This window comes from Pristis pectinata, chromosome 6, assembly GCF_009764475.1.
Source record: "Pristis pectinata isolate sPriPec2 chromosome 6, sPriPec2.1.pri, whole genome shotgun sequence".
NCBI lineage: Eukaryota > Metazoa > Chordata > Chondrichthyes > Rhinopristiformes > Pristidae > Pristis > Pristis pectinata.
In genome coordinates, this window is record NC_067410.1 from 25,404,444 (window position 1) to 25,421,060 (window position 16,617).

General features: G+C 38.4%; 1 protein-coding gene across 1 annotated transcript in view; it reads right to left on the reverse strand.

The window, feature by feature from the left end:
* Positions 1–16,617, reverse strand: part of il17rd (interleukin 17 receptor D) — a 79,575-nt gene that overhangs the window by 40,360 nt on the left and 22,598 nt on the right. Inside the window, exons 2-3 of the mRNA XM_052017799.1 lie at positions 5,449–5,485; positions 661–786 (exon numbers count right to left, since the gene is read on the reverse strand). Of these exons, the coding sequence (XP_051873759.1) occupies positions 661–786; positions 5,449–5,485 (163 nt within the window). The remainder of the gene's footprint in view (positions 1–660; positions 787–5,448; positions 5,486–16,617) is intronic.

A 16,617-nucleotide genomic window follows, 5' to 3' on the forward strand; every position in this document is an offset into this window, starting at 1 on the left:
CACCTCAGAACCACAAAACTGGAATGGAAGAAAATCATTTTCAAACACAGTGGACTGCTTAATAACATAAAGATCTATTCACATACCAAGTCATTGAGCAGTCCTAAACAAAAAAATTACTTCAAAGTAACTAACCAAATGATTGTTTTTAGATTTGGTCATTAACTCCCAATTCAAAAGAACACTTAGTAAGATAACATAATTTACAGCCTCGCTTTTGCTATGATTGTGATTGATTCAGCCACATCCAGTTTACTTCTGATTTTTGAAGTTATTTTCTTTGTCCCTATGTCCAAATGGCTTTTGCTTTAAGCTTAAGGACATGTAGTTTAAATGCTCACAAAGAAATGATAAAGACAAAAATGTAGCTATTGTCAAAAATGTTTAAAAACATGTTCAGAGTAGTGATACTGTGAGACAAATCAGAGTCAACAATGACTTTTCTTACATACATTTGGTGGGCTATAGAATGAGTTACTAATAAGATGAAAATATTTCATGATGTTTTTGGGTTTAGTGGTTGTTAAAGGCTAATGTCTGTCTCTCAAATTAGTGATTTTTTACAATTGTTATTTAAAATAATCCTGGCACACTACTAATCTTCCAAGACAAATTTAACATCACTTCTGAATGACTGTTTATAACCAGTTTCCGACTTACCCAATGGGCTTGGACTCCATTGAAATCTTACTGCAACCTGGTCACCTTGCACAAATTGGCTGAAACAGAAGTTTCTGACTCTGTCAATTGGATGTTCCCCTTTCAGATTGCCAATTGCTGAACAGTCTAGAGAAAATGCAATAGGATTAGTTACTATCACCTCAAAAGTGACTTAAATTGCAGGAATCATTAACTGTCCATTTCCCTCCACAGATGCTGTCTGACCCACTGAGTTCCTCCTGCATCTGTGTGTGGCTCCAGTAAACCACAAATCTAATTAAATTTCATCTTTTCTCTTAAATGAAGCCAGAGCAAGAAAAAAATTATCACAGAACTATAATTCAAACAAGCTGTTTTAAAATATTTTTAACATCTTTAGGCACTGAGAGTTATGTAAATTATCAATCCAATTCCCATTTTCATGCTATTATGATTCTCCTCTTTAAATTCTCAAGTGGGATTTTAGATGCAGATATATTCAGTATTTAGCAATTAAATTTGTTTTTGAGTGTGGGTTGGAACTGGAAGGGGAGAAAGAGAACTAGAAGCTGCCAAATAACTCATCTGCAAAATCTGTTTACAACAATGGAATTCTTTGTTACTTTATGGTATATTGTTAATTTAATAAATACTAACAGTAAAGAGAATACTTCAGTAATTAGGATAAAAGTTTCAATTAATATTCTTTGCTACTGAAAGAACAGAAATATGGTTTAAATAAGGCAACCTGTTTGCCTTATGTAGATGTGAAACAGCAGGTATTTTTGGAAACAGATGCCTTAACGCTGCTTTGGAATGGCTGAACATAGTTAAACCCAACTCCACTCTAACAGATGTAGATTAGCTGTCAGCTAAAAGAAAACTTTTCAACCCCTAATTTCAATAGAACAATTTCAACTTTACATCATGTAACTAAAATTTATGATTATGCCTTTTTGAATTTATTTATCAAATCTTGGCAATAATGCAAGTCTGCACTTGTCCACTACCTGCCAGGGAATTAGGTGAATGTATTGCAAAGTAACAAACATCAAATGGGATAGGGATTAACTGTTCCTCTGCAAAGCGTGGTTTTAGTTAAACTCAGAGTAAATTTACCTGATTCATGCAGAGTGCAATAGGAAACAGGGCAAACCCTCCAGGCAAATCCTGTCTGAAGATCCTGTGCTAGTTTAGTCAGAATTTATAGTCTGTTTTTATTTGAAGCTGACTGGCTATAAACAGAACAAACTTTTAAATTACAGAATAGCCAAGTTCCCATTCCTTCCTAGTTATTGCTACAGCCATGTGAGAAACCAACCAACAGGACTCAGGGGTAGTACAAGCCCAGACTTCTTACTCTTTTGATGCACATAATTGACTATTAAACAATCCCACTTGAGAATTTGCCCAACTAAACCATGTTTTATTTCCGGTCAACTTTTTGCTTATCGGTTGATAATACCAAGAACAACTTAAATATCTATTGCCATTTTTTTCTTTAACAAAAAGCAATATGTCATTGCATACCATTATACAGTGCCCTCAATAACTAACTGTTCCTTTCTTCTTTCACCTTCCACATGCTTTACAGACTCCTCTTAAAGATGCAGGCAAATGATCTGGTTGCAAGATACACAGGAATTCACAGGATAGCCGGGACTCCTCTGTAATCTTTATGCCATATGCATTTTACATGTTATGCGCAGATTATTTTTTCCTAAAAATTAATACCTTAAAATGTGGATGTTCTACCTAAGTGCAAAGAATGCTACAATTGGGATTATGCTAGTCACTGATGGTTCATGAATTCCTGCAAATCAACTGTTAACTCCTAAAGATTAAATCTATTCTTATCTGTACCTACAACAGGTTAACATACTGCATTAAAATATTAATGATATATTTAAGGATCTAATATAGCAAGATATTTCTGGCATACTCAAACATTATACATATGTAAACAAACATTTTTTTCACCGGTGTTCTGCAACAAAGCCGAAATTCAGTATCTGGCTACATATCTAGTTTCAGCATTAACTTTGCAACTATGCAATTTACATCTCTGTCTGAGCCACATGTGGAAACTTAAAGATTCTATGGAATCAGTCTGATGAATCTTTAAGAAAGCAGAATTTAAGACATCGTCAACATGTCCAACTTTAAAATATATTCTTTCATCGTTAGATTTTGAGCTCTCATTGTGCAATGCACGTTGTCAACTCATAGAAAGAACAAAAGCGTACTCCTGCACTTTTACTATACTATGCCATTTCAAACATGTACATGAGAATACTGGAAAGTGATCATTTTCACTCCCTGTTGTAAGAATACCCAAGGTAAAATCCTGTAACCTTGAAATGATGGCAGCTAAAATCTAATGCTGGAAAGAACCTGTGTTTGAAATGCTGTGAGCTCTAAGCCACGATAAAGTGTTTGTCCTTGGCAACAGAGAAGGTTCCATCAACCGAGAGGCAGCTGCGGGAAACACTGTCTTTCCTTTAATAGTTAAAATTACATTATTGATAAATATCATCAGGACAAAATGATAGCTCTAATGATATAAAACATATTTTTCACATTATTCAGTTATTTTGGGGTGAACTTTTAGCAAGTGATCTGGTAAAATCAGAGCTTCTTTGAGAACAGGCTGGTGTGTGTAGTTTTGGGAGGAATAAATGTGAGATGGAGCTCAATCTCTCTTTGGTCCCAGAGACAAGAGGATTCTTGACTGGGATACATCCTGAGACCTCTATCCTGATCATTGATGCTTGTGCTCTCTACCCAGCTTTGAAATAGTTAGTCCAGCCTCATACATGTCTTAGCAGTGACAGCTATTGCTTTAATACTGGTGTCCATTAGCTTTATGTTGACAAATAAAACTAACTGTTCTTAAGCTTACTGGTGGCATGTTGAACAGTTGATCCAAGGATATTTTGTGGCCTCCATATCTTACACGGTGGAAAAGCAACTGGCCTTCATACAAGCTCAAATGACATTAAGAACTCATCGTGGGAAATATAATGTTGAATCCAAATTCTAACTCTAATGTTATGCCTTGTCCTCTATCTGTAATGTTAACATATCATTTATGGAAGCATACATAAAAATTACTTATGAGCATGAGATTAAAGCTTCAATTTAGCCTCACATGCAGACTCTGTTGTAATTAAGACCCATTCATTGTAAACTTTTAAAGTTCTGCATGATCTCCTCTTTAGGTTAAATTGTTAACACCAAGTGTTATTTAACAAAGGTGTACGAGACCATGAGAGGTTTAGATAATGTAAACTGAGAGAAGCCATTTACAGTAGCAGTTCAATACTCCCTGCAGATGGAAATTGGGAACTTGGGAAAATAATGTTAGAGAAAATGATGATTATTAAAATCTTTCAGGGATTTTTTTTAAACACACATTTTAGAATTCATTCTAATTTGAAACCCATTTCCAGGGCACACAGATTTAACTTGATGAGAAGAAGATACAGGGATCATGTGAGTGAATCTTTTTCTCACTCAGAAAATAATTCATATCACCGCCTAAAGATGGTCAAAACAGAATCAATCAAAACTTTCAAAAGGAAAATGGATAGGTGCATGGGAAAATAATCTGCAGCTCTCTGAGAAAACAGCAAAGTAGTGGGGCTGACAGGATTCCTTTACAAAGAACCAGCACGGACTTGATGGTTACTTTCTGTATCACGATTCCCAGTGGGAATCAGATAGATGAATATTCATCTAATATTAAAATGCAGGAGATATGATCCAGTCGTATGTAATTAAATATTACAGTCCAAAGTGCAGAAAAGCTGAAACAGCCTTAAATCATCCTGTCATTCTGAAGAAAAACAACATTATTTTCAAAATGTCCACATTCAATACTATCTGCAGATGGAAATTGGGAACTTGGGAAAATAACGTTAGAGAACATGATGATTATTAAGATCTTTTAGAAATTTTTTTTTACACACATTTTAGAATTCATTCTAATTTGAAATCCATATCCAGCAAAAGCACGCTGTTTCCCTATCTTTAATTTTAAGCAACAATCTGTATGGAATTAAGTAATTACACCCAGAAAAAAACCTTTGGTTACACTGCTACAAAGTGCATACATGGATCAAAGTAAAACAAGTATCATGCTAATTTACATGATGAATACCAACTCAACACAGTATATGCTGCAATACAAAATTCCCTGAACATCTCAAATTGGGTATGATGCTTTAAAATTTGACTTTGGAAAAAAAATTGGAATATTTAGTATTTACTTAGTCATTTTATTGAATTGTTTTTGGTTATGTTATCAGAATTACAACAATCAACAATTAATGCTTACTTGTATGCTTGCTTTAAATTTCAATATTGTGGCCACATGTCATCAGGAGGGGAAAAAAGAAAGCAAACCTCATCTAACAACAATTTCTGTAAGGAAGGACAACAGTGCTAGGTTACAATTTCAATTAGGTTATTGGTGGGGGTTCTACCATTAGCTGCAGTGCCCCTGGGTAAAAGGGAGGAGGGGTGGAAGGAAGACGTTACTTGAGATTTCAGTGCCTGATCTCTACCCTCTGACTCTTGGTTGAACAACTTGTGACCGGACATTGGACAAAGACAGCATTGAGACTTGATTGAACAGTCTGCTGGAACCATCAAGATTCACGTGAATAATGACATTAGATTACAGTACCAGAGGCTGCTTGGTGTGCTCAGAATTATAGCCCAAAAAAGAGTAAACATTGAGGCAGGTAAATTTTGTTTTTCAAATTGCCTTCTAATAAAATCAGTTTTAGCTGCAGCCATCCTTACCTTCATATCGGAAGCCTGCAGGTGTTCTTCCATTATCCTGGAAAATAAGAAATAAATATACACTGATAATCAATAAAAACATACATCGTTGAAAGTGCTCAAAAATGTAATATAAAAACTGCACTGTACTTTTAAGACCTGTTACTCATTTTGATTCTGGCATCAGGTTACATTCAATTTACCATCAGGAATATCTATCCAAATACTGCTTCTGCAGCACAGAAGTGGGCCCTTTGGTCCACCAAGTCCGTGCCGATCATCAAGCACCCTCTTACACTAATCCTACCTTAACCCATTTTATTCTTCCCACATAACCATCAACTTTTCTTTGTACGTTTCCATAAATTGTAAGGGCAATTTACAGTGGCCAATTAACCTTAAGGTCATGGACTCCAATTATAGTGTTAACTGAAATATAAAATCTTCAGTTTATTCTGCAGTATTTTCTGTGTTTGCTCATTTAGGTGCATATTATCTTTACTCCTACTCCACATGCAGCCTAATACCTTCAATTTGAGGAACAGTCAATTTCTCTTCAATATTTAACAGTTAAAGAAACAGGAACACAATGATATCAATAATCTCAACCTTATACAATTTAAATCCTTGCCTCAATGGAGATTCACAAATGCATTACTCTCAGTGAAATAGTTTCATGACAATTAGGTCTGCCACTCTCTGGGATCTGTGCTCAGCTTTCCCTGGAAATGTACACAACATCAGGTATGAGTAACTCAATATAGAAAATAAAATTGATGAGATAGAGAAATCATTAAACAAAACTTATCTGTTTCATTTACACTTCTATCATGTATTACTCAATTAAAATGTAGCATTTTCCAGAATACCAAACAGCCAAATGCTTCAAGCTTATAAAATAGTAATGCAAAACAAAATATTAAGGAGAGAATCCAAGCATCTGGAACACAGTACCAAATTCCCAATACTACCAGTTAATATGTTTTACTCCAAAGCAATAAGTAATTTCTCACAGCCTTAAAAGCTGAAAATATAAAACCAGGGGACACTGGGTGAGATGAAAAAGTATGCATTACACAAACTGGAAAGCAAACTGCATCTGCTTAAGCTTTAGCACACTTTTCTCCAATTAACTGAGTGTAATTACAGGGCATTTTTTCTGTACACCCACATGCAAACTGTGAACACCAACATAAACTTCATATCTAATAATGCATGCTTTCAATTAGAAGGCATCTGTTCCCAATTTCATTTTATAAAAGGAAAATCTTCAGCATTCATTTACACTCTAAGATGATGCTAATTCAGCACATTTCTCCTGGCAACAAACTCACGACATATTAGCACTTCAAACCATCATTTCACATTTTTGGCTGCAATTAAGATCTTGACAGACCAGAAGTAAAAGTCAAATAGTAGCTAACTATTACTCTCTGTGGACACTCAGTGATCCATCATCCCAATAGTAGATATTCCACCAATTTCTTGCAGAACAACTACTTACAGAATAACCTCTTGTAGGCTGGAGTTCTAATCACAAAGCAAACAATGCACATTCAGATTCAAATGCATTTTTAGATATTTCCAGAATATTTTAGCCTTAACTTGTCCACTTGGTTTTGCTGAAAGGTTCATATTTTTGAAATCTCCAAAAATAGTCAACAATATGAGGGGTTGTAATCCACTTTAAGTAGTGATTTGAATTCTTCCAAAACTTCTTCAACTCATACATCACAGATTGTTGCTGACCAAAGCAATGTGCTGACCACCAAAACACAAGGCAACAGCTCATATGCCAGTTCTAAATCAAATCAATTCTCCAACTATCAAGGCAAAATTTGGTAATCTCCAATTAGAATCTGATGACATTTGTCATACAACACGGTAACATGAGCTTTATTCTATCATTGGACTTCTCTTAAAGAAAAATATATGTTATTTCCTAATGGCTTAGGCTTTTATATAGTGAATAGAAAAGATATAGAGACCAGCAAAGCTCCAAAAACCATAGCCTAATACCAAATTACTTCGTATCAACGAAACATCTGCATAGCATCTACCCAACAATCTGGAAAATCAGCTAGGTAGGTCCTTCCAAATAAAAACAGGGAAAATCAAAGCAGTTTATTATTACGTAATTAATCTACTCTCAAACAGCTTGTGATAGTACTACCAAGTGGCAAATGACTCACCAATGACTCACAGTTGCTCATCTGGGTTCAGCCAATTCAAACCTTACTCAGACTTGTTCCAAACATGCAACAAAGAGAAAAAATTCTGAGATGAGGTGAGAATAAATCCCTTGATATCAAGACAGCATTTTAACTGAGAACATCATCAAGCACTCCATCAAAATTTAAGTGAAGATGGATGAAGTGGAAGGACTCTTACTGCCTAGAATCTTACCCACAACAGTGGAAAATAGTTCCGATTCTCGAAGACCAATCATCTCAAATTTACATAGAACATAGAACAATTACAGCACAATTCAGGCCCTTCGGCCCACAAAGCTGTGCCAAACATGTCCCTACCCTAGAAATTACTAGGCTTACCCATAGCCCTCTATTTCACACAGCTCCATGTACCTATCTAACAGTCTCTTGAAAGACCCTATCCTATCTGCCTCTACCACCGTTTCCGGCAGCCCATTCCACGCACTCACCACTCTCTTGAGAAAAAAAAACTTACCCCTGACATCTCCTCTATATCTACTCCCCAGCACCTTAAACCTATGTCTTCTTGTGGCCACCATTTCAGCCCTGGGGAAAAGCCTCTGACTATCTACCCTATCAATACCTCTCATCATCTTGTACACCTCAATCAGGTCCCCCCTCATCGTCCATCTCTCCAAGGAGAAAAGGCCGAGTTCCCTCAACCTGCTTTCATATGGCATGCTCCGCATTCCAGGCAGCATCCTTGTAAATCTCCTCTGCACCCTCTCTATGGCTTCCACATCTTTCCTGTAGTGAGGCGACCAGAACTGAGCACAATACTCCAAGTGGGGTCTGACCAGGGACCTACATAGCTGCAACAATACCTCATGGCTCCTAAATTCAATTCCCCGATTGATGAAGGACAATACACCATATGCCTCCTTAACCACAGAGTCAACCTGAGCAGCCGCTTTGAGCATCCTATGGACTCGGACCCCAAGATCCCTCTGATCCTCCACACTGCCAAGAGTCCTACCATTAATACGATACTCCACCAACATATTTGACCTACCAAAATGAACCACTTCACATTTATCTGGGTTGAACTGCATCTGCCACTTCTCAGCCCAACTCTGCATCCTATCTATGTCCCTCTGTAACCTCTGACAGCCCTCCAAACCATCCATTACACCCCAAACCTTTGTGTCATCCGCAAACTTACTAACCCACCCCTCCACTTCCTCATCCAGGTCGTTTATAAAAATCACAAATAGTAAGGGTCCCAGTACAAATCCCTGAGGTACACCACTGGTCACCGACCTCCACCTAGAATATGACCCTTCAACAACCACTCTTTGCCTTCTGTGGGCCAGCCAGTAAGGAATTCTTACATAATGAAGCAGTTACCTACCCACATGCAACAAGACCTGGACAACATTTAGACTATGGTTAAATAATAACCCCAAATATTTACAACACTTGTAATAAGGTGGGCTAATTAACAGCGTTAATAGCTGTAAATGAATACGATATGATTAACATGATGGAGACAGTGCTGCAAGATGACCAAAACTGCAAGGTGAATGTTCAAAGACCTTCAACAATTATGAAGGTCAGGCAAAAAGGAAAAGGAGTTGGGGTGGTGTTGTTAGCCAAGGATGAAATTAGAACAAAGTGAGAAAGCATATTAGCTCAGAAAATCAAGATGTAAGATCAATATGGGTGGAGCTAAGAACACCAGAAAAAAAACTGCAGGTTGTTTGTAGGCCTGGAAACAATAGTGGTAATGTAGGGACAGGATCATAGGAAATTAAAGATCCATGTAACAAGAGTACTATAGCAATTACGGTAACTTTACTCTTCATGCTGACTGGTCAAATCAAATTAACAACAATACTGCAAAGGCTGAATTACTGGAGTAAGTATGGTATGGGCTTTTAGAACTGATCTGTACGCTGAGAAGCCAGATAGGAAAGAGTTTATCCTAGTATGGGTACCGTGCAATGAGAAGGGATTAGTTAATAATCTTGTTGTGTGGAGTCCTTTGGGAAAGAGTGTCTAAAAACATGACAGAATTCTTTAGATGGAAAGTCACATGGTTCTGAAAGTAGTGTCCTAAATATAAGCAAAGAACCTACAAAGGCATGAGGATTAAATTGGCTATGATAGGCTGGGGAGCTTCATTTAAAGAAATTATGGTGGATTGGCAATCACTAACATTTAAAGAACAAATGCAAGAAGTGCAAAAGCTCTACATTCCCTTCTGGCTCAAAGACACAAATGGGAAATTGACCCCAAAATGGCTAACATGAGGATTATGGACAATATTAGTTTTAAAAAGCAGTCATATCAGTAACAAGCTTTATTGGAACAGTTTCAAATTCAGCAAAAAGAACAAGATATTAATTAAGAAAGCAAAAATACAGTGAGAGTAAGCTTGCACTGAACATAAAGGATAATAATTTTTTTTCTATAAATGTATAAAAAGAAAAAGAATAGTGAAACAGGAGAAATTATAATAGGTGACAAAGAAATAGCAGACCAATTAAACCAATATTTGGTTCTGTTTTCATGGAAGAGGACACAAGTAATTTTCCAGAAATACAAGGGAACCAAGACTCAAACGAAAGGGAATAATTAAATTGTTAAAAATATAGTACTGGAGGAATTAAGGGACTGAAAGCTGATAAACCTCTAGGGTATCCCAGAGTTCTAAAGGAGGAAATAAGTGGATGCATTGTTTGTCATTGTCAAAAACCCTATAGATTGTTGCAAATTCCTGTGGATTGAAGGATGACAAATGTTACGCCACTATTTAAAAATATGAAGGAAAGAGCAAACAGGGAACTGCACACTAGTTATCTCAATATGAGTAGTTTTGAGTAGATGAGCAAGGCTATCTTGCTACAATTATTCAGAGCATTAGCGCAATCATATCTAGAGAATCTTATATTTGGAAAATTACATGCAGTTTGGTCTCCTTACCCTAGAACGAATATATTTGCCAGAGGGAGTGAAAGCAGACTGATCGATGGGATGGTGCAACTACAGAATGGAGAGAGATTGCCTACGTTCACTAGAGTTTAAAAAAATGAGAGATATAATTGAAATGTAAAAAAAAATTCTGGATCCAGGGCAGGCTGGATAAACAGAAAGATCATAGTGTGAGGATATGCGATAAGACATTTAGGATAGAGGCAAGGAGAATTTTTTTCCGCTCAAAGGATGGCGAAGTGGTGGAATTCTCCACTACAGAGGCAATGGAGGTCAAGCTGCTGACTATATTTAAGAAGGAGACAGATAGATCTCTTGTGGTATTAAGAGGTATGGGGCAAGAGAGTGAGAATAAGGTATTAAGATAGAGGATAAGCCACGATTGTACTGAATGACACAGCAGTCTCGAAAGATTGAATGAACGATTCCCCCACCCATTTTTCTGACAACCGACACCTACTTTTCTAACATACAATGGCCAGCCAACTGTGTAGTGAAAGAGAACTATTCTAGATATTTAAAGACATTATTACTGCTGAATTCCCTACCAACAATATGCTGGAGGTCATTATTGATCATTGGACCAACTGCACTGACATTGTGACTTCCTGGGGTAGGTCAGAGATTTGGTATTTTGCAGTGAGCAACTTGCCTCTCAGTTCTTCCAAGCCATTCCACTTATCTATAATGTATGGATCAGGAATGGCATGCATTGCTCTTCATTTGGCTAGATTTTGGTACAAAGTAACACTGTCCAGAACAAAGCCTCATTGACTGGCACACTATTCACCTCAACAAATATTCCATTTTCTCCACCAATGACATACCCTAACTCTGGAGTACACAAACAAAAAAATGCAATTCCTTAACTCATCAAGACTTCTTCATCAACATCTCTCAAACCGTAACGACTAAGGCAGCAAGTACATGGAGAACACCACAAACTATAACTCCCCCTGCAAGTCGCACTCCATCCTGACTTGGAAAGGCATTGCTGTCCCTTCAGGTTCAAAATTCAGCAACTCCACATCTAACAGCTCACCACCACCTTCTCATGAACAATTAGGGATAAGCATTAAACATTGATCTTATGACCATCATTCACAAAACGTGAATGAATAAATTTAAATAAGCATTAATGGTACAAATTAGTCTTCTTTATGCTGTTAGATATAGAAAAATTAGGTGAGTATTGATCATTATACACTGCTGGTGTAGATGAATGGACATTATAATGGTCTAGAATGTCCTGACAATGTTCGATGCAAAAATGCCACAAGACCAGAGTGCAGCTTTTTCCTGCCATGAACAATAATTAGCATTTATATAAAACATTTCACACAGAGAAATCTCTCAAGCAATTTCCATTAATGAGCCACATTTGGAGATATCTATACAAGTGACCATTATTTAGAATTAGGCTTTTTGGGATGAGAGAAAAGCTGGCAAGGAGGTGAAATCCTGGAGGTAGATTTACAAGGGTACTACCTGGACTAAAGGGCCTGAATTATAGGGAGATGCTGGATCTTTATTCTTTGGAGCACAGGAGGATGAGGGGTGACCTCAGAGAAGTTTATAAAATTATGAGAGGTATGGATAAGGTGGACGGTCATAGTCTTTTCCTCAGGGTTGGGGAGTCCATGACTAGAGGGCACAGATACAAGATAAGAAGGCAGAGATTTGAAAGAGACCTGTGAGGTAACTTCTTTACACAGAGGATAGCAAGTACCTAGAATGCGCTGCCAGAGGAAGTGGTTGAGGCGGGTACAATTGCAACATTTAAGAGGCATTTGGATAGGTACATGGAGGGGTGGGGCTTGAAGATTTGTATAGGTATATGGAGGGGTGCAGCTTGGAGATTTGCATAGGTACATGGAGGGGTGGGGCTTGGAGGGTTATGGGCCAAACGCGGGCAACTGGGACTAGCAGGGAGGATGCTGTGGTCAGCATGGACCAGTTGGGCCGAAGGGCCTGTTTCTTTGCTGTATGACTCTATGAGGTAATGGCCTTGACAAGTAAAAATACAATCCTCAAAGATGGAGCAATTAAACAAGGGGATGCTCAGGAGGTGAGAAACAGTTTAGTACTGATATGTTGGAAGGATGAGCAAGTCAGAAGGAAGGGGAGGAATTTAAAAATAAGTGATAATTTTAAAATTGAGGGTTTGCTTAACAGTATGGCAATGTACAGTAAGTGAGGAAGCAAGGGATGACTGGTGAACCCAACTTAGTGTGAAGTAAGGCACAATCAGTAGAGTTTTGGATGACAGGTTCACCAGATGGAAAGTAGAAAATGGAAGGTTGCCATGACTTCATTGGAACTGACAATTCAAAAGAAAACAAAAATCACATATGATGGTTTCAGTAGCTGAGCCAAGATGGGGGATTTGAAAGATTTTACACAAGTAGAAAAACATGGCCTTTGTGGTAGAGTGGATCCTCATTTTCATCTCAGGATCAAATACAGTAAAACGCTGATAATCATCATCTAATTGTTCACAAACCCTGATGATCTGTCACTTAGCTGACATCAGTGCGAAATGTGAGCTGAGGATCCAAGTACAAGCGGGGTATGTGGCTGGAGCCAGGGATCCCAGTCCAGACTGTGGGCCAGGTGCGTGGCCAGAGCCAGAGTTGGGGTCCAAAACACCAAGGGTCAAGAACATGTGTAAGTTTGTGGCTGGAGCCAGGATCTGGAGTTCTTGTATATTACCCACTGCTTTTAAACTCACTGGGTTCACTGAAAAATTTATTATACAGGCAGTTCCTGGGTTACATAAGGGTTCTGTTCTTGAGAACTGTCTGCAAGCCTATTTCTCCCCATCAGAAATGCCCACTTTCCATAGTTACCCATAACCTATTGCTCTACATACACTTGCTATAATTCTTTCACTTCATTGAATAACCACCCTCATGCAACCATTAAGGGTATAAAGCAGATGAGAATTTGGGAGGTCCAAGATAGAGTTCAGGAGAGAACACTAAGACAATCCCAGTCAATACTGGGAAGGTTAAAATCCCTACCACTGCAACCATATGGTTTTTACACCCTATTGCAATTTGCCTACATATCTGTTCTACTTCCCACTGACTATTGGGAGACTTGCAGTACAACCCCATCAAAGTGAGCACCCTTTTCTTATTTCTTCAGCCTAGTTTGGTACTGTGAAGACTGGTCCAAAAAAAATTATTTTGAATCTCTGTTATTTCTATATTCCCCATTCTTAATTTCCTAATGTCATCCTCTAAGGAATCAACATTTATTTAAGTTATTCTGGGTGACACAGTGGGGCAGCTAGCAAAGCTGCTGCTTCACAATTACAGTAAGCTTGGCTCAATCCTGACCTTCCAGTACTGTTTGTGTATTTTGCCTGTTCTCGCTGTGACCTCAGTTCCTTCAGTTGTTCCAGTTTCCTCCTACAATCAAAGTTATTTGGTTTGGTAGGTTAATTGGGCACTGTAAATTGCCCTTGATGTGTAGATGAGTAGGAGAATTTGGGGAGAACAAAATGGGATTTGTGTTGGATTAGCATAAATGGGTGCTTGATGCTGTGGACTTGGTGGGCTGATGGGCCTGTTTCATATATCTCTAAAAAGAGCAGTGATCACAACTCTAATAGCTATGAGTAAGGATAAATAAGAACCTTGCAGGAGAGTATTAAATTGGAGCAGGGCAATTTACGAGAGTATTAGGCAGGAGGCAGGAACTAGGAGAGTTAATTGGGAAGAGCTGTTTTTGGGCAAGGATACATCTGCGATGTGGAGGGTATTTAAAGACCAACTACATAGGGGACAGGTATGTTCAGTAAGAAGGAAGGACAAGGAGGGCAAAGCAAGGTAACCTTTCGATGACAAGAGGGTTGGTGAATTTAGTCAAGAAGAAAAGGGAAATGTATGTCAAGTTTAGGAAGCTAAAATCAAACAGAGCCCTTGAGGATTATAAAGAACCTAGAAAACAGGAGAGCCAGGAGGGGCCATTAAAAGTCCTTGGCAAGTAAGATTAAAGAGAATCCCAAAGCATTCTATAGATACATCAAGAGCAAAAGGATAACTAAGGAGAGGGTAGGACCACTCAAGGATAAAGGAGGGAACACACCCTTGGAGGCAGAGGATGTGGGCGAGGTCCTAAATGAGTACTTTGCATTGGTTTTTTACAAGAAGGATGTGGAGGATAGCGAGATCAGTGTGAAGTGCGCTAATATGCTAGGGCATTTTGAGATAAAGAAAGAGGTAGTGTTTGGTCTCTTAAAGAACATTAAGGTGGATAATTCCCCAGGGCCTGATGGGATATACCCCAAGTTATTGAGTGAAGCAAGAGATGAGATTGCTGGGGCATTGACCAAGAACTTTGTGTCCTTTCTAACCACAGATGAGGTCCCAGAAGACTGGTGAGTAGCTAATGTGGTTCCATTATTCAAGAAGGGAAATAGGGATCATCCTGCAAACTATGGACCTGTGAGTCTTACATCAGTAATAGGGAAACTATTGGAGAGGATTCTTAAGGATAGGATTTATGAGCATTTAGAAAAACATGGCCTAATTAGGGACAGTCAGTATGGCTTAGTGCAGGGCAAGTCATGTCTTACTAACTTGATTGAGTTTTGAGGAGGTGACGAAGGTGATTGAAGAAGGTAGAGCAGTGAATGTTGTACACATGGATTTTAGTGGTGTTCCACAGGGATCTGTACTGGGACCTCTGTTGTTTGTCATATACATAAATGATTTGGATGAGGGTGGTTGAGTAAGTTTGCAGATGACACAAAGATTGGTGTCATTGTGGATAGTGTACAAGATTGCCAAAGGACACAACGGGACATAGATCAGTTGCAGATATGGCTGGAGAATTGGCAGATGGAGCTTAATCGTGCCAATATCTTTTCCCTAGGATTGACATGTCTAATACCAGAGGGCATGTATTTAAGGCGAGAGTGGGAAAGTACAAAGGAGATGCGCAAGGCAAGTTCTTTTTACACAGAGCGGTGGGGACCTGGAATGCACTGCCAGAGATGGTGGTAGAGGCAGACAGCATTGGAGCATTTAAGAGACTCTTGGATAGGCACATGAATGTCTAGAGAAGGGAAGAATGTGGTCAATGTGCAGGGAAGATGGATTAGATTAATTTGGAGTCATTGGTTTAATTAGTTCAGCACAACGCTGTGGGCCCAAGGGCCTGTCCATATCATACTGTTCTATGTTCTTAATTCTGAAGTAATGCAGGGGGGAATGGGAAAGGAAGTCATTGCTGGTGATTCTCTGGTTATAATTAGTTAATTAGGAACTTAAATATGCTACCCAGCTCGACGATGGTACAGAGGTGTTGGGTGATGGATAGTGTGGTCAGCCATTTCAAAGACAAAGGAGAGTTTGAGATGGACAAGGAGGAATGATATACTTCTGTTCAGTTACATTAGATGCCATTAGTGGCTTTAAAGAGAGTGGTTTTAGTTCCTGGAAGTAAAGGAACTTGGATTCAAAAATGGAATTATAGGAAAATGTGTTTAGAAGCTAGTCACATTTTCAAGGACTTTGGACAGTAAATTTGTGTACATCACCTTTGGAAATATCTGAGGGCATGGCACCAGTTTCCAAATATGCCGAGCACCCAGTTCTACCTTACCCCCTCTTCCACTGCCTCATCATGCTGATTATCTGAAATGTCATCCAATTTTGAAAAGACTGAAGCCACTGCTTTCACTGTTCACTAACCACCAATTCTCCTTTGTTGGCAAGTCCAACAACCAACACCTCAGACATTGGATTATAAAACCATCATTAATATTTGACTATTCCAAAACTTCATTCATCATAAACTTGAATTCATCCAAAACTCTGCCACCAATATTCTGATGCATTAAGTACCTGTCAAGATCTAAGCTTGGGCTGAAAGGTGACAGGTAACATTTACACCACATGACTGTCACTTTTAACAACTACCTCTTAAGGGAAAAGGCCTAAACATCACAATTTTCAAGCACATCCCCTTTGTCTAGTCACCAACATCTTGGAAGTCATTAGAGCAGAAGCTTAACTGCCCCAGGCAAGGC